General features: G+C 37.9%; 1 protein-coding gene across 1 annotated transcript in view; it reads right to left on the bottom strand.

Moving 5' to 3' along the window:
* The window catches only part of ARHGEF7 (Rho guanine nucleotide exchange factor 7), a 127,970-nt gene that overhangs the window by 43,497 nt on the left and 66,115 nt on the right, over positions 1 to 18,358 (bottom strand). The window contains exons 6-9 of the mRNA XM_017817299.1: positions 12,380 to 12,576; positions 11,198 to 11,292; positions 10,822 to 10,917; positions 3,123 to 3,245 (exon numbers count right to left, since the gene is read on the bottom strand). Of these exons, the coding sequence (XP_017672788.1) occupies positions 3,123 to 3,245; positions 10,822 to 10,917; positions 11,198 to 11,292; positions 12,380 to 12,576 (511 nt within the window). The remainder of the gene's footprint in view (positions 1 to 3,122; positions 3,246 to 10,821; positions 10,918 to 11,197; positions 11,293 to 12,379; positions 12,577 to 18,358) is intronic.

Consider the following 18,358-nt stretch of genomic DNA (forward strand, 5'->3'; position numbering starts at 1 on the left):
AAGTACTGCTATTTAGAACTGGCTTCACAAAAATGCTATTCAATTTTTTGTCTAGAAGTCCACAGTGATTCTGAGTAACTTAACATCCTGTTTTATATATATATATATATATATATGTATATGCATAGACACAGACTCTTTAACTAGGTGTCAACAACATTTTAACAGGTATTACAACACTGCTTGAAGAGCACGCTTAATACCTCAGCAAATGACATATAAAACCCTCATATGTATAATATTCCACCAAACCAGACAACTGCTTACAATTTTGATGCTACAGTGATCCAACTGGTTAAAGAAAAAACACAGTTAATGCTTCAGTTAATGACAGCCAATTTTCTTCAAGTTATTTTTAGTCAGCGACAGTAAAAAAACAATATTATATTTTATAGAATAAAGAAAACCAAAACCAAAATAGAGGAAAAGTTTCTGAAGTTTCGTCTAGGGCAACTAGCTAGGAGATGTTTTTGATTTCTTTTTTGTTGGTATAGTTCCCAGCAAAAACAAGTGAGCCTAATAAACTGCAGAAAATACTAATTTTGTGATATAAGAATTTGACTTAAAATTATTTGCTAGGTTTTTTTGTAAAAAGGCTTTCAGAGGCACAGTTAATACATACCTGTTCATTTTACGAAGTGCACAGAGTTCATGGCAAGAAATAATTTTCTGTAGACAGTAAGATTATTACAAATCAAATACGTTCAATATCAAACCAATCCAGATTGCTCCTTTTTCCTCTCTCTAAAATGCCACTGCATAGCACAGCTGTTACAAGCATGATATTTAAATCTAAGTATTCCACAAACACCTATTTCTCTCTCTTATTTTTTGCTGGTATTAAAACACATACAATGGTTTTAAATCCTCTGCTAAAACTGTACTCGTAAAAAAAAAACAACAAAACATCATCTTTTCTTAAAAGACTTAAATCTTGGTCTTTTATCCAGTATTAAGTGCAGTGCAGTTGTTTCATCATTATTACAATCATGACTATCCTCAAACCTCATGGTAATTTTTACATTAAGTTTTATAACAGATGCATTTACACATTAAAAATATCTCAGCTAAACAGACAAGGAGACAGTTCTGACTATTTTCCAATCAGTCTGTTATTCCCCACTTTCTCCATACTTTTAAAACAATGTAATTAATAGTTTTCTGGCATTCCGAGAGGAAAAGGTTCAGAACTGCTTAAAGCCACTTTCTGATTTCTTCATGGCAGTTGTCTCAAGCTAAATATTTAGTCAAGCCACTTGCTAATTACAGCAATGTTGGACAACAAAAATTAAGGTATTACAATAATAAAATAAGGGTAATTAAAAACAACAGGATTTAATTCTGTTGAGTCATGTTTGGCAACACAATAGCATTAAACAGAGAACTGCCTATCACAACTTCTCTCCCTTAAGCTATCTCATACAAAAAACACAATTGCTTTGAACCTGCTTCCACATCCAAATTATTTAACTCCTCTATGATACTTATATTGGCTCTGCCAGGATTTGATATCAAGCTGACTTCACAGACCTGAAGCTGAATTTTTCTTAGGACTATCTATGCACAAAGAAACATGAAGGAGAAGAAATGCTTCTCTTCTCCATTTGCAGAATAAACAGGTTTCCTCCCTCACATTTCTATCACCGTTTCTCAGAGTTCAGAAAGTTAGGATAATCTTTTACAAGAATCTCCAAATCTAAAGAAATGTAGATGATCACTTCATTGTCACACATCATCTTCCATCTATAGTTTAAATCCCAGACCTTTGTATGGAAAGAGCATAAAGGCACGAACAAACAAAAAATCTAAGCCCAAGAGTATTACAAGCCCCACAGGCACAGATCACCCAAGTATTTTAACCATTTATCAAAAATAGTACTAGAAGAGGGCCATTTGAAAGAAAGCAAACACTAAAGGATTTCATCAGGGAGTTTTAAACATTTTTTTGTCCTACTGAATTTCAATAACAAAAACTTACCTTCTTTCTGCCTATACTGTAATGTCAATTTGCATCTTGATTTTTTAAACCAGGGTTGAAACATATTTGCATGTATTACTAACAAATGATACTTAGTTTTTTTGTCTAAAACTAGGGGGTTTATCTTCATAATATTATGAGTAAAGCTCACAAATACGCCACATGATGTTGCTGTTAAAATGAAATTTGAGTTCCTTAAAGAAGCTAACACTATAGTAAAAAATCAATTGTGCTCCTCTTCATTTACAAAGTGCTAAGAATACTCAAAATTCTTGAGGATGGATTTCTGTCCATCACAAGAAGACAAAAAAGGAAGGGGGGATGAATCAAAAAAGAATATATATCTTGCTAGAATTTGTCCTATGGCTAACCTTCAGAAGGAGGTCATGGTTCTGTCCTGCACCACACAAGCAAACATAAAAAGCCCCAAAATAACATGATTCAGCTTGTGGGTCATCAGGAGAATACAAAAACATAGCAAAAGTTTGTGAAAGCAGATTTCTTGAATTAAATTCTGGCCTCAATACTTTTCTCTCAAAGTGATACAGGCCATCCTCTATGCAAATTGAAGGCCTGTTCAAAAGCTGAGCAACCTACATCATGTTAACTTGGCATCCTACTTCTTACACACAGAAAACAGTAATTTTGTAAACTTAAAAAGCTCACAATCGTATCACTCAAAAGTAAAGCTAAGGGTATACGATTATGAAGTTAAGTACATACAGACACACAGGATTTTACAGGGCTAAGTTACAGTGCACCGACTGTCTAGAAAGCCTACTAGTAGTCATGTCAATTATGCCATGATTTTACAAACTTGTTTTGATCTCAACATTTTTAAAACAAAGATGACAACCAGTAACATTTGTTTTACATATTCAGAGTCCAGCATGTGTTCTTTCAATGAAAAAATTCTTTCAAATAGTTGATAACACTGTCAAAAGTGACAAGCTGGTCCTGATCATACGAAACAGCTTTGTGTCACGGGGCTTTTTGTCTTTTTTTTTTTTTTTAAATCAATATTTTTTCCTTTAACAAGGTTTACCATACCAAACACATGTCAAAAGAGACATCATAGCTTCACAGCGCAAGTATGTTGCACACCTTTTGGTATCAGACTTAAAAAACCACAAAGTAAACATACCTGTGTTCTGTGAGAACATTTACTGCTGATGGATGGTTGGCACAGTATGTAAGGTATAAGCTTTTCATTTGAGGCATCAAATTTAGAAAACATCCTCCAACCCTCTGCTGAGCTTCAGGCAACCTAAAAACAGAATAATGAATATGAAAATACTGTAATACCAACCAGACACAGAAATAAATTAAAGCCTAGAAAAGCAGTGTATATTGTGTGCTGGTTTTGGCTGTGGTAGAGTTAATTTTCTTCACAGTGGCTGGTATGGGGCTGTGTTTTGGATATGTGTTGAACACGGGGTTGCTAATATCGAGATGTTTCTGCTATTGCTGAGCAGGGCTTACACAGAGCCAAGGCCTCTTCTGATTTTTGTACTGCCATGCCAGCAAGAAGGCAGGGGGGAAAAGGGAAGCTGGGAGGAGAGACAGCCAGTACAGCTGACCCCAACTGACCAAAAGGATATTCCATACCATAGGACATCTTGCTCTGTATAACACTGGGGGAAGAAGAAAGAAGGGGGGATGTTTAGACTGATGGTATTTGTCTTCCCAAGTAACTGTTGCACATGAGGGGGCCTTGCTTTCCCAAAGATGGCTGAACACCTGCCTGCCCATGGGAAGTGGTGAATTAATTCCTTGTTTTGCTCAGCTTGTGTGAGAAGCTTTTGCTTTTCCTATTAAACTGTCTTCATCTCAACCCACGAGTTTTCTAGCTTCTACCCCGTTCCCACTGTGGGGGAGTGAGCAAGTGGCTCCATGAGGCTGGGCAGCTGGCTGGGGTAGAACCAGGACACACCGTCTGTTTGGTTTCGTTTTGTGATTTTTGTTTTGTTGTTATTTTTGTTTGGGTTTTTTTTATAAAAATAACAGAGAGATTTCTATGGTTACTGACCAGCATCCAACAGTTTTCTCCTCCTTCTGCTTACGCCACCATAGTATAGGCAGAATATAATACATACCTGTAGAACTGTCATTCAGCAAAATATTTTAAAAAATTAATGGTAATTAGCACCTTCTTTAAGGAATTAAATTTTCAGTGAATACACCCCTCTGTTAGAACAGCTTATGATCCACTTATATATGCCATGACAAATCTTAAAAGCACTATTTCAGCAATTAAGACAAAAACTGGACAGAGTAGCAACAGGATTCTCTACCTTACACAAGCAGAGATGATGGGATTTAAATATTCATTAAAAGATCCAAGTACCCTCTTAAGCTCTAATAACACAAATAGAAACCAGTTACAGTGCAGTAACAGGCTGTTTTTACACAATTGTCACTCATCTTCGTTTTTAAGGACCATAAAGCACTTTTATGTTGGGTTGTAACCAGGGCAAGAATGCTGCTTTACCACCATCAGTGCAGAAATACTTTCTATATCTTTCATGTTCAGATACACCACATTTGCTAAACAGTGAAGGAAAATTTCACAATTCTGTTCAGAAGAGCTTATTTTGTCTAGCATAAAATGGTGCTTAAATAATAGCAGTCTCAGTGACTTCAAAAAAAGGTGACTTAGAAGAAAACCTTACTTTCACACACTCTTAGTAAACCTAATCAGTTTTGATCAAGTTTTCCAGAGAAATATACACATATTCATACAAGTAAAGAAGGACAGGATAAGAAGGAAGACAGTATGAATATACACAATGTAATTTTCAAAAGTTTTTAGCAGAAACTGTTATTGCACATTGCAGCAAGAAAATATCTGGAGTATAAATATCTGAAATTGGCTGCATGACTCCAGCTTAGAACTGGAACAACCAGCAGAGAGTACAAGTCTGACTTCTGATTTCTGCATCAATATAAGCAGGGTGAGGGTGAAAGAAAGAGTGCAGCTCTTCCAGTCTTATTCCTATTAACTCCTTAAGCCGTATAGGTGAGATGTAAAAAAGCACACTCACATACTTTTTTATAATCTCAAATAACTTTCAAGTTATACACCAACTGACGGAAAAAAGCATATACTCTAACCAGCCATGCATCCTAACTGCTACTATGCCCCCATTCTCAGAACCACACAGAAATACCTATACAGGGCTGCTTCCTGTGTGAGAACAAATAAACTGGACAAACAAAAGAGCAATATTGTAAGAGTGTCAGAAGGGATGAAACTCTTCTTTTCGACAGAGCGACTCCCACTTGAAGGACTAAGCCTCTTCAGCTGTAGGCTGTAGGGTATGGCTAATAGCCAATTGTATAACCCACACTGAAGCTAACCAGAAGATGGGACACTAAACTTTCATCAGTCTTAGACTACAAACCTGTTCCTGACACCTTGCCTAAACCCACTGTACAACATGTGCACGACGAAACGTTTCAATTTCTCCATGCACTTGCTCTACTTGCATAAAGACTGCATTTCCTAACAAAAGTATGCAGTCTTTGCTTCTTTGCAAGATGAGACAGTGGATTTTGTTGTTATTGTTCTCGTTATCTATTTTACTACTCTTAAACCCAGTATTTCACTCTGCTATAAAGCTAAATGAGCCCTCAGTAAGTACTCAATAGATATAGTGTTTGTACAATCAAAGGGCTCCACACAAAGATCAGTTCCAACAATTCTCTCTTGAAGAATATTGTTTTTCTGAAAAAAAAAAAAAATTAAAAGTCAAGATTTTCTGTAGTTGTCCTGAACATGTACATAAAAGTTCCTAGATATCAATATTCAGTATATTCCCTCTGGAAAAAAGTGAGAGATGCTCCAGTGAACCTCAGCAGAAGAGAAAACATTCAGCTTTCCAGGACAACCACTCCTCCAGACAGGGGATGTTCCCATCCCGCTCAAACAGAGTCATCTTGTCCCACTCCTTAGCTCTGCTCATAGTAATCAGAATTCAGAGTTCATGCCAAGAAATACTCCCCCAAATTTCAAAACACTAAGTCTATCTCCTACTAAGCTGTTCAGTCCCTCTGCACAGCGTGGGAAGACCTACCCCAAATGAAGTCAAAATTGACTGTAGAGATGTTCAAAATGCGAGGCAGGGGAAACACGCTTCCTGATTTGAAAGCGATGTTCATTACAGACACCCAGAAAACAACAGCTGAATCCCCAGCACACACATCATGCCAGATACACTCTGACCACATTATCAGCACGCCCTATATTAAAGGCTAGGGCTCATATTTTACTGTCTGCATCTTTATTTCTCTTGGGAAAAAAAAAGTTTAAATTCTGAGCAGCATTGATTGTCTGGTTTTGTGGGTTTTTAGGGGAAAATGAGGGGCAATCCCCAGCATACTGACAGAATGCTATTCTTACAGCCTGCCTAGCAGCATTTCCTGCCTAGCAGCTGTTCCTCTTTAAATAAATCTAAGCATGAGCTAATAATAAATTCTTCGAGTAATAGATGCAGCCAAAGTTGCAAACTCTGAAGACATACTCAAGGCATATAACTCACTATTAAAGAGCAGGAGGCTCCAATATACAGTTGCTAAAAATGGTTAAATTCCCATTTCATACTGTAGTGATGTGGGTGGAGGGTGAATTATGGCTGTTTGCACCAAGCAGACATCTGTGTCTTCTCCGTCTGCTTTCTTTTAGCAGAATCAAAGACTGACATTATTCTCTTTCATGTGTTGCACATGCATTGCCACTTTATACTGCACATTCTTTGTTGAATTAAGCTAATTAAAAGACTTTATAAGTGGGTGGCAACTTATTCCCTTTAACTTTTCTAATCCATGCACTAGTTGCAGGTGTTCTACAATTTTCAGTAGATAACTTATCTATACCTCCTTTAACTGCTGAAAAACTAACAATTTAATGTGTATCACCACATCATACAAACCCTTTGGTAATTAATGTGTTCAATAAAAAGCACAGTTATTTCACAATTCATTCTGAAGTTGTCATCCCAATATTCTTCTCATATTTGGTACTTTAATTAAAAAGGAATCACATAAATATTTATACATATATATAAACTATAACAACTTCAGTTCTAAAAACCCAAAGGCATCTTTTAATTCTATTTACAGATGTAAGAGAACCAAAACAAAGGCTCTGCTGTTGTAGACATGCTAGAGGAATCATCATATGACTATATCTAAACTACCTGACATTATCTGCTTGTTGGAGTTATATCCAATGGCTATCACTTCTGTTTCTCCAGATTTAAAATGGGCTCCCACTGCCTGGTAATTTAAGGAAAGAAATAAAAAAGTAAGTGTGATTGAACAACAAGGTTAGTTTTAAGACAGATCAAAACCAGCAATGAGAACTGAACTAAAGCTGGCCTGACAGCTGACAGAAAAAAGGTGACAATACAGAATATCTGATCTTCTCCACTTCCTCCCACAAAGATAAACAGCAGAATTTACTTCCACTCTCTCAGCCTCTTGAACGAGCTGGAGCATCAATAGTAAGTTTGCCATGCTTGCAGGAGGTCAGTACAGAGAATGCCTTGAACTTAAAAGCTGATAGCAGAAAAGTGAAGGTCTGTAAAAATTATTACAGGATAATTGTGATTAATGACTCCAAGAGATGCAGTTTGTGAAGAAACATAGGATTGGATGTCATCTCCAGATGCTTTACAGTTAACAATGTTACTGAAATAAGGGGTCACTTCTCAACTTTCTGAGCTACTGTTTGCACAAAACTAGGCAGTATTCAACTAATTTACAACACTTCAGTCTAATTTTCAATGCTCTCTTCAAAACCACACCTTTCACTACTTGTCTCTTTGCCTTACCTATCAGACATCAGTTACTATGTATGTTTGTTTCAGGATAACTAAACTCGTTTGTGTTCACATTTACTTAATAGTGATAGTCTTGTTTCTCTTGATACCCATGATAACCAAAAGTAAAGGATGATACTTGGATAAACCCTTAACAGACTTAATTTGTATCTGCACTCCAAAACTAAACCTGAAACACTAATTAGTTTTGGATTACATTAAAATAGTCTCCCTCTCACACCCTGGCTTCTCCCTTCCTTTTTTTTTTTTTTTTTTAATTCCATTCCACTTCAGGAATAGAAGTATCTGCTTGCACTTAAACACAGAACACGATGACACAGTTACTGTGACTGCAAGAGAAGGGGCATGAGGAAGAGGGGACAAGAATCGAGCTATGGTTGCTACAGGGCAAGGGGATAAGTCTGTGATACTATCTGAAAGACTTCAATTTCCTACAGAGAAGATTATACCTAAGCAGTTCATGCAGGCTGGTGTCACACCACTTAGACCTGTGTGTCATGTGCCTGTCCTTATTGAGAAGTACAGCCATAGCCTGACAGCTTCTGTTCCCGGGTAAATGGAAGAATTTTTTTTTGGAGCAGGGGTTCAAATTAGGTTCAATCTCCAGCTACAAAAATACCCATAGAGCAATACTTTCAGTGTGATCATTTCAGCCAGAGATTACAAAGGCAGAAATAATCCCACAATGTGGACAAGTTCAAGGAGGACAAACCTCTAGCAACGAACTAGAAAAGCTTCAAGGCTGTGAGCAGGGTGGAAGGGTGGCACACAACTAAAATCAACCCAAAATTCAAATAACTGTTTCCCCCTAAAACACACAAAGTACCCACTACAGCATATTACGTTCCAAAAAAACCCCCACAACCCAATGTTTAACAACACGAGGATTAAATAAACCAAAGTGGTGCAGGCAAGAAGAAGTACGGTACGGGAAAGTTTCTGCTGCTGAAGCACGTGCCAAGATTTGTTAAAAAGAAAATTCAAGTGAAAAACTGTCTCAAGGTGGGTCTGGAATTTAAAATTCAACTCATGCCCAAGAACACAATTTTTTTTGAGCAAAGCAGGCCGGTAGCTCTACAACAGGCAGGACATTGGCATTTGTTCATTCTGACATGTCAAGTTAGAAAAAACACCCCACCGGATGTTGCAATGTGAAGTGCCTCAATGATGTAACTTCTCTGCCAAAAATAAAATAAAATTATAAATCTATTTTCAGCCCTGGAGCTAGTCTGGGTTTACAGAACAGATTCACCAGCCAAAAAAATATGGCAAAATGACAAAGAGAAAAAAGCCAGTAGAGCAAGCATTCTTCTACAGGATGGGAATCATGATGGACTAGATTCCAAACACAAGGACACTATGATGAAAATTAAACTGAAAATACAACTTGGCACGACAAGCATATTTATGGAATGACAATAATACAAAATATTTGCAGTAACCCTTCAGTAACTCCAGGGCATCACTTCCTGTGCCCACCTACTAGCATCCAGTATGTACCTAGTTTATTACACAGCAACATTTCACTTAGCAGAAAGAACAAATAAAGGACATTATGCATTAATATTTAAGGCATATGATCTCCTACTCCACCTTAACAAAATGTTTCAAAAGATGACAGTTTGTTCCACGCAAGGTACTTTATTTCCCTAACTTCTGATTCACAGAAACAAAATCGCGGTAACAAAAGAATGAGAAAACAAAGCACAGTGACAAGAAAAGAAAGGAAACATTTGAGTTTGTTGACAAATGGTCACTTTCAGGGATTTAGACACTTTACTGATGAGGTCTGGAATGAATATCCTTCTTTCTCACACACAGCATGAAAGAAAGACCATTTCAAGAATGTTTCCATTACACTGCTGAACAGTCATCTGAACTACACCATCCTCCCTTCCCTTCTCTCAGGTCTAAGTTGTATAGAGGCAGGAGAGAAGGGCAGAAGACAGGTGGTAGGAGGGAAGTCAGCAACAGTCCCAGGCATATGGTACTGCCTAGTGGAGATGCAGCTTATACTTTGTCATGACAAAGCTGCTTGTTCACACAGAGCAGGTCAGAAGTGAGGAAGGAGAGGTCAAAACAAGACACACTAAGGGGACCTAAAGATCATTGTTGCCAAAAGAGGTATTTTCTCCTGCATCCAAGACATTCATTCATTCATTCAGCAGACTGAAACTTGTCTAAGCCCTTAAATTCAAGCAATTCAAATTACTAACTTGGCAGAAACCAAGAAAATTTGGAGTAGGAATGTGACCATGTAGACAAGGAAAATGACAGAACTGAGGTTAGAAACAGAAATTTTACTTTCAGTGGAGTTTTAACACCAGAAAGTTGTTAGGACAATGCAAATGTGCACTTTCTAGCATCCCCAAGTGCTGAGGTAACAAGCTGAAAAATACCAAGTTACCAATTCAGCCTCAACTACAGAAAGAGGAAAAGTGTCTTCATCCCCTTCTTTCTGTGCTTCGTGCTTCCTATAGCAGCACAAGCACTGAGGGGTTTTCTTTAATTCAGGTTGTTCTTTCTGTCTATCCTGGCCACCTCTCCCAGCACCTTTTCATGACTACCATTGTTCAGGCCAGAAGAATACTAAGCACAAGCATTCTCAGAATGCGCTTCATCCAAGTCACCTCCTTCTCCACTGTTGCACCATTACATAAGGTCTGTTCATTCTTTCTCTTACTTTTAAGAAAGTTCTTAAAATTCATGCCCCCAAAACAAAACCCACCATTTCCCTACTAGTATGCAATTGCATCATGGAAATTTGTAAATTGCCGTTAAACTAAATCAAAATTTCTACCTCTGCAACTGCATCCTAGGGCCAATATCTATCTGTACAAGCAATCAATACATTCTCCAAACACCTATTACTGTACTGCTGTGGCAACAATTCTTAAAGTGAGAAGAAAAAAAATTACGCCCAACATTAGCAACAAATAAAGTAATAAAAAAATATTTGCATGTTAGAATTTTACTGTATCTCATATGCATAGTACTTACTTGGTGCATTCTTCTAAAGACTGTACAAGCATTTGCTGGAAAGAACTTATTTCTTCCAGGTTTCCCATTAAGTATGAAGTATTTGCCAAGGTTAACCTGGAGCCAAAGTAAATAAAACATGCTTAGGTTTGCAGTTATTGACTAACTGTGCATTAATACAATCTACAGTGCTAAAAGAAAGTGCTTACTGGTTCTTAGATCAAGGACCTGACTGTTTCAGTCAGCAAGCAAACTGAATAAAAGCAAGCCCTGCCTCAAGAACTTCATAGTCCACAGAGGAAAATACACATTGACATTGAAATTTTGACCACGTTAACCCTCCCCAATACATGAGAGATCTCAAACTTAATTCAAAACACAGAACAAACTCACATACTTTTCACTGGCTTGTAATGGTCGCAGGTAGTTTGAAAGCATTGTTTGTAGCTCCTTAGCATATTCATTTTCTGTTTCTAATATATTTTGTAGCACCTACAATAAATGACAATTGCTAATTGGTATTTTTTAAGACCAGTTTTAAAGCACACTAAAATTTACTTAGCATAAGAAAAACTTAAATGGGTGTTCCTACATTAAAAATGCAAGTATCAGCAAGAAAGCATTGAATACTATACATCTATGAAATTCATAGGGAAAAAAATCCACTATACACATGATGAGCCATCCTTCAGCCATAAATAAAAACAGTGGTAAGCTAACAGGAATTTCACTACTTAAAAACTTTAGTGCAAAATCTGAATGTTATACAGAGTGCTCTTCCAAACCCAGGGGCAATTATTCCTCCTATGTTCTTCAGAACAGTCACAGATCATCAGAGGCTGGTAAAGCACAATAGAAGTTGTAAGAGAAAAGAACAAATAATGTTGTTTTCTCAGTCTCAATTACAACACATTACAACTAATCTTGCTGGCAAAGTGTTTACTTATTCAGATGCGCTGTTCTACCTAGAACATCTGAATATTAATGGATTTACAAATAACAAGTAGTTTCCAACTTTATTTAGCAAAATGTTTAGCGTTATTACATTATTTTTAAATGGGGCTGCCCAACCTTCCGCTGGGAATACACTACCATGAGAAAACTACAACAGATTCTGACGCAAAGCCAAGAATTTATAAAATACAGCACACACTTGGGTTTTGGCTGAATATAAACCAACAACTGGAATACCCCCAAATATGTACAGGAAAACATTTTACTGGGCCATCTCCAGGGAGTCTGCTTTAGGATATCCTCCAATATAGTCACATCAGGTTCCACTGTGCTTCTAGATGGCAACTTATTTTTTTCTCCAAAAAGTTAATGGTTTAGCAAGACAATCAACAGAATTAAATGTAGTTCAGTGAACAGAACTGAACTTTGAAAACTTATTGCTATTCACTGGTCATAAGCCACACCACAAACCTTCTCATTTTGCTACATGCCATATTTCTCAAGTCTACAGTAATATCTCATTTCAGCATTTATAAGAACGACTGTAATTGACTGCATTATTCACTGTTGTAGTCAATACTCTTTCTTAGGAAGTAAAAAAAGCTATTCATTCCTAAATGCAAACCTGATGAAATAACTTTAAATAGATCAGTATGTCAATGAAGAATTCACTGCTCCTTTCATTGGTGTCATTGATTCTGCTTATTCCTTGAATGCTTCTATTCATTTGGAGAGAGAGAGAGACCATTTTCGAGTTCATTCTTTTGTTGCAAAACTGAATCCTGAACTGAAGATTAAAATGTCTCCATTCTCTGCTAAATGCTGTGGCAGAAGAATGTCACACAGAAAGTTACAGCTACTAAGAAATTACAGTATACAGTACAACATGGACACACAAACTTTAAAAAAGCTAAGGATTTTTTTGACCATTTAGACCACAGAAATAAAATATTTCCACCGATCATAGTACTAATTAACCCCCATATTCTCTTACACATATATAAAACAAAGAAAGTAAATTGTTAAAATGGTAATATAAAAGTACTTTATATAAAAGCATCTGTGAGGTTCAAAACTAAATGCAAGACCAATCTTTTTCAATACGTTTTTTTCTACAAAAACCTCCTAGCCCAAAGTTCTTACACAGCCATTAGTAGGGAAAAGCAGACTGAAAACCAAGGACACAGCGTCCCAATGAAGCACTGAACAGTATTAAAAGACATTCAAAGATAAAAATCAACAAATTTGCTAGAGATCTTGAAGGGCTGCACCACTGGTCCATTTTCTCAAAGACTATTTTCATTCTCTGCTATAAACAGCTGCCTGAAAAGCTTGAAATAAAACTAGTTTTATGTTGGACACACTCATTTTCCTGTGCTAGTCTGGATTTTTATTTGAGGATTTTCTTTGCAATACAGAGAACATGGGATTGGAGGAAAAAGACTTAAGTGGGGCAGGGAGACAATAACAAGAAAGCTTAAAAACTAGAATTAGCATTTTGACAATTAGTGGAAAAAGGAAAATAAATGCAACTGTAAATAAAACTATGCTACAAAACCTATGCTGAGTACCAGATGCACTTAAACTTTATGTTATTTTAGTAGTTCACACTACTACACACTACTTCAGATATACATAGCTTTAAACACTTCCCAGGACACACTAAAACTATTTCAGTTTTTTTTTAACAAGTACAATTTTCACTGCATACATTTTTTGAAGAATAACTTTGTTTATACAGTTTTAAAACATTATTTCTGTGAAATCTCACATTATTCCAGCTTGACTTACCTACCTCTCTGAGAAGCTATGAGGATTAAACGCTTGGACTGTGCTTTGAAGTGACAAGTAGCCAGCACTGTAATTCAGTATTTTGGCACCAGAGAACCCTTACAATTCCTCATATCCACATCTCACCCACATGATCTAATAATCACCTTTCTTCCCTTTCCTGTTTTCTGTGCATTCTGGCTGCTGCAAGACCCCATGAGACCTTGAAGACCTTGTTTCCACAACTCCACCACAACATTTGCACAGATAAGACCAAGTACCAAAAGAGCAGCGTTGAAGTGGCAGCTTTTGCAGTCTGTAACACTGATGAATGGCAAGCACAGACAACTGAGCTCATACAGCACCAGCTCTCTCAATCACACAGCATACAAAATTCAAGCATGGTTAACAATTCTGTCACACAAAACCTCAGTCATCTCCCTAAGGCAATAACTATCACCCAAAAATGGATTTGAAATGAGCTACATGAAGCCAATTGCCTTCCAAATCAGAGGGAAAAAAGGCAGAATACAGACACACTTGGGCATGATCCGTTAGCACATTCCCATTTTTTCACAATAGTATGGCACTCAACCAAAATACCTCATGCTTCGGCGAAATGGTGATCAGTATCCAATTTTCCTGAATCAGAATTTGCAAGATGAATCCCTTAAAACAGGTCCTTGAGAGGGGCAGTGTAAAGCACTGCACAAGTATATCATATCTCAAAGGTTCTCAAAAACTCTTATGAAATTCAGTAGACACAAACTCTTGATCCAACTTTAACAGAACGGCCCCAAAAGAAATGTTTATTTTCCATTACTTTTCAAACACTTAAATGAAAAATGAGGTCGTCCAAATACTCATAACTATGGAGAAATTTGCCTATTTCTTTACCTGCTTTTAGAAAAGCTACTTAATCGCAAGGCAACTGTAAGTGGAGATAACCTATCTTTATTTTGGACACTAAGTTATAAATTCTCCAGGGATCTCAAGTAAAAATAAAACTCAGAGTAACACCTGCTCTGTTTTCAGAGAATAACATGCAATGAAATGCCCACTTACTCAGTAGTTACTAAATTACTTCTACATGAAAAATGCTCGATGCTTGATCATGAGTCTGGTTCATATTGCACACTGCTGTAGACTTGTACCATTTTATGGAGGACAAGACCTCGGCATTCTCTACTAACCTGCATTCCTCAGCCAGGCAAAATGTACATGTATAACACATGTCTGTCTTCTCAGCAACACTTACTGCAAGGTGCAACTAATTAAGCACACTGAGACTAGAAAGTATGTGGTTTGTATTACGAACTTCAGACAGAGCTCTGTGAATCCATAAAGAACATATTTACAAGGGTGAGAAGAACAAAGGAAAGCAGTGAAAGCAGTTCCTCTCTTGACATTAAGCACCTTTCCCTTAGCCTATCCCAGTCCTCTTCCCAGAAAGGGAGCCTCTCCTACCACCTTCTGGACTTCCTCTGATCTGCTCTTTGATTTTGTCCTCAGTCCAACGAATGTACCCACAGGTGCTGCTTGCACCTGCACAAAACCTTCCCCAAGAAAAACAGCAATAATCAATCAAGAGGGTTTAGAGTCTCAGCACATCCCCTTATGGTGGGAGATGGCCACAACTCAAAAATAGCAAGCAGTCCCAGAGTACCAGCCTCAATACATGCCTGGTTGTCAAGAGAGCCTTTAACACAGATTTTAATGCTTACTCTTTAACTCAAGCTACATCCTTTCAGCTACCAAAGGTTTATCTGGAGTTGTTCTGCTTTTACTTTAACTTTGTTATGAGTACAGATTGACAAGACTTCTAGAACAGAGAAGTCCCATGTCTGCAGCTTATGTATTAAGATAGAATAAAAACTCAACTTACAAGTTAAACAACTTTCAATTCAGAGAATGTGTTTGCTGTTTGTCTTCACTACATTTAAAATCATCCATATTTAATAATTATGAAAAATTTTTATTTTATAGGTATATTGGTATCTGTATTGGGTTTCTGTGGCTAGGTTTTGGGGGGGGAGGGGGCACTACAGGGGTGGCTTCTGTTAGCAGCTGCTAGAAGCTTCCCCAGTCTGGTGGAGCCAATGCCAGCCAGCTCCAGGATGGGCTTCCTGCTGCTGGCCAAGGCTGAGCCAATTAGGAATGATAGTAAAACCTCCATGATAATATATTTAAGAACGGAAATTTATTGCACAGTTGAAAAATTCCATCCAGTGAAGAGCAGAGTGAGAACATGGGAACAGCAACGTAGACACCAAGGTCAGTACAGAAGGACAGGAAGGAGGTTCTCCAGGAGCTGAAGCTGAGGCCCCTGCAGCTCGTGGTGCAGACCATGGCGGAGCAGCTGTGCCCCTGCAGCTCATGGAGGAACATAGGGGTGCAGAGACCCACCTGCAGCCCATGGAGAAGCCCATGCTGGAGCAGGGGGATGCATGAAGGAGGTTGTGACCCTGTGGGAGCCCCGAGATGGAGCAGGGTCCTGCCAGGGACCTGCAACCCATGGAGAAACGAGTCCACACTGGAGAAGGTTTTCCTGGTAGGACTTGTGGCCCTGTGTAGGACCCACACAGGGGGGTACAGCTGGTACAGCTCATTCCTGAAGGACTGCACCCAACGGAGAAGTGAGCCACAGGGCAGCAGTTTTGTGAAGAACTGCCTATGGGATGGACTCACGCTGCAGAGGTTCGTGAAGGACTGTCTCCCATGGGAGGGACCCCACGGGAGGAGGGGAAGGACTCCTCTCCCTCAGCAGTGGCAGAAATAACAACTGACCGTAACCCCCATTCCCCAACCCCCTGCACCGCTGGGCGGGAGGAGGGAGAACACAGAAGGACGGAGGGGTGGGCGAGATTATTTTACTTCTCATTCTTTCTTGCTCTGATCCTGTTAGTAATAAATTTAAGTAATATCCCCACTTTGAGTCTGTTTTGCCCATGATAGTGATCAGTAAGTGATCTCTCCCAGCTCTTAACTCATGAATCCTTCGCTGTTTTTATTTTTTCTCTCTTTTGTCCAGTTGCAGAGAGGACGCAGAGAGTGGCTTTAGTGGGTACCTGGCATCTAGCCAGGGTCAACTCACTACACCATCAGAAGCACTTCATATTTTTCTAGAAAATCTAAATGTCAACATGTCTAATTTAAGTTTTAGACACAGCAGTGGAGCCTTGCTTTCTCTGAAACACAGTGCATGCTATAGCACAGCCTCTCATTTTCTAAACAAAAAGAATAAAATGGCAAGTTAAAAAAAAAAGGTGGGGGTATTTGTCACTGTGAAAAAATGCGAAAACAGGCAATTACCCAGTTCACAGCAGACAGATTTGAGAACAGCACTTTAGGGGCAGTGCTCTAATTTACAACATATATGTATGTATGTATGTAAATAAATATGTATGTACAGCTGTATATATAATTATGAACTGGTCATTTCCACCCCCCATAATGTGTCAACAGTCAGTAAATAGCTAGCAGTGAAAACAGCTTGAATCTTATTAGACCAAGTTAAGTGTATCAAGAGAGCGGTACCTGAAAAAGATGAAAAATAACCTAATTCCAAGAGTAGGTGTCTGATGGTCACTAGTTTCCTTTTTTTTTTTAATTAAATTACTTTAAAAGCCAGCCATAGCTCTATTTCTAAAAGTATGGAGTAACTTGAGCCTCCACGATGATAGTAAGTTATCCAGGGAATAATTACTGAAAAATTCACAAAAGCCAAACGTGATATTTCAAAATTGTATGGCATATTATAACTTAGCTTCCTGAACAAATTCAGACATACTTTCTATTATTTTCACTGAAGTACACAATCAACCCCCAAAATGGTTTGCATTACTCTTACAAAGTGAAATATGCAAGCACAAGATTCAATTTATTTTGGACACAGTCAAACTGAAGTTTTAGTTAAGTCTAAATTAAGCAGCTGCAACTCTTACTTTTCATCATACTGAGGTCTATCAGAAAAAATAATATAAAACTGTAAATGAGGCATGTATTTACCAATTACTTTAAATAAACAAATAAATTAAACCAAACCCCCAAATCTAAATGTCTGATGTTCAAGGCAGCTCCCAATTTATTTTGATTAAAAACTTAATATAAATGCAGATTAAACATAAGAGCAGTCTTCTACCTAGCGAAGGAACTAAATTTTCTCCTGTACTGCAGTCACATCATCTTCCTTGCATTGAAAATCATAGGTTTCAACATCAAACAACAAAGACAAACACACTATAACAACTTCAGAAAAAAAAAAAAAGGACTAAAAAGAGAGATAGTGAAAACAAAAATAAAAAGGAAAACAATCCAATACTTTGTCACTGAATATACCACAGTAAGGTCTTTACTTCCTGCAGAAGGAAGGGTGTGCTTGCACAGGTACCTTCCACTCTGACTAGCAGGTGTGGGATACAATAGCCAAAGAACTGCAGCCCTCCCTTTTCCATGGAGCTGCAGCTACCAGCAGAGGCAGGGGGCAAGTCAGAGGGAGGAGCAGGAGGCTGCCTCACTGTTTTCAGTGAGGATACAATACACAAAACACCTCTGTTCTTCCAGGTGGTTGGTGTTATTCATGCCACAACCACACAAGTTGAAAACATAAAACGATTCTTTATGATCGTTGCTAAAAACTGACAAATAAAATGAAAACAATGGCAGCTGCTTCAAAGAAAAGGGAAAGAAACGTTGTGGTTTGGTTTTGCACCAGCAGGGAGCAGTGCTTAACAAAATCAGTAAGATGCTTTTTTGCTTCCCAATGTATCTGCTTTTAATAAATAAATGATTCTCAAAATGGTTACAACACACTTAAAGTCAGAGTTGGGTATGT

This window comes from Lepidothrix coronata, unplaced genomic scaffold, assembly GCF_001604755.1.
Source record: "Lepidothrix coronata isolate B3197 unplaced genomic scaffold, Lepidothrix_coronata-1.0 Scaffold60, whole genome shotgun sequence".
Taxonomy (NCBI): Eukaryota; Metazoa; Chordata; class Aves; order Passeriformes; family Pipridae; genus Lepidothrix; species Lepidothrix coronata.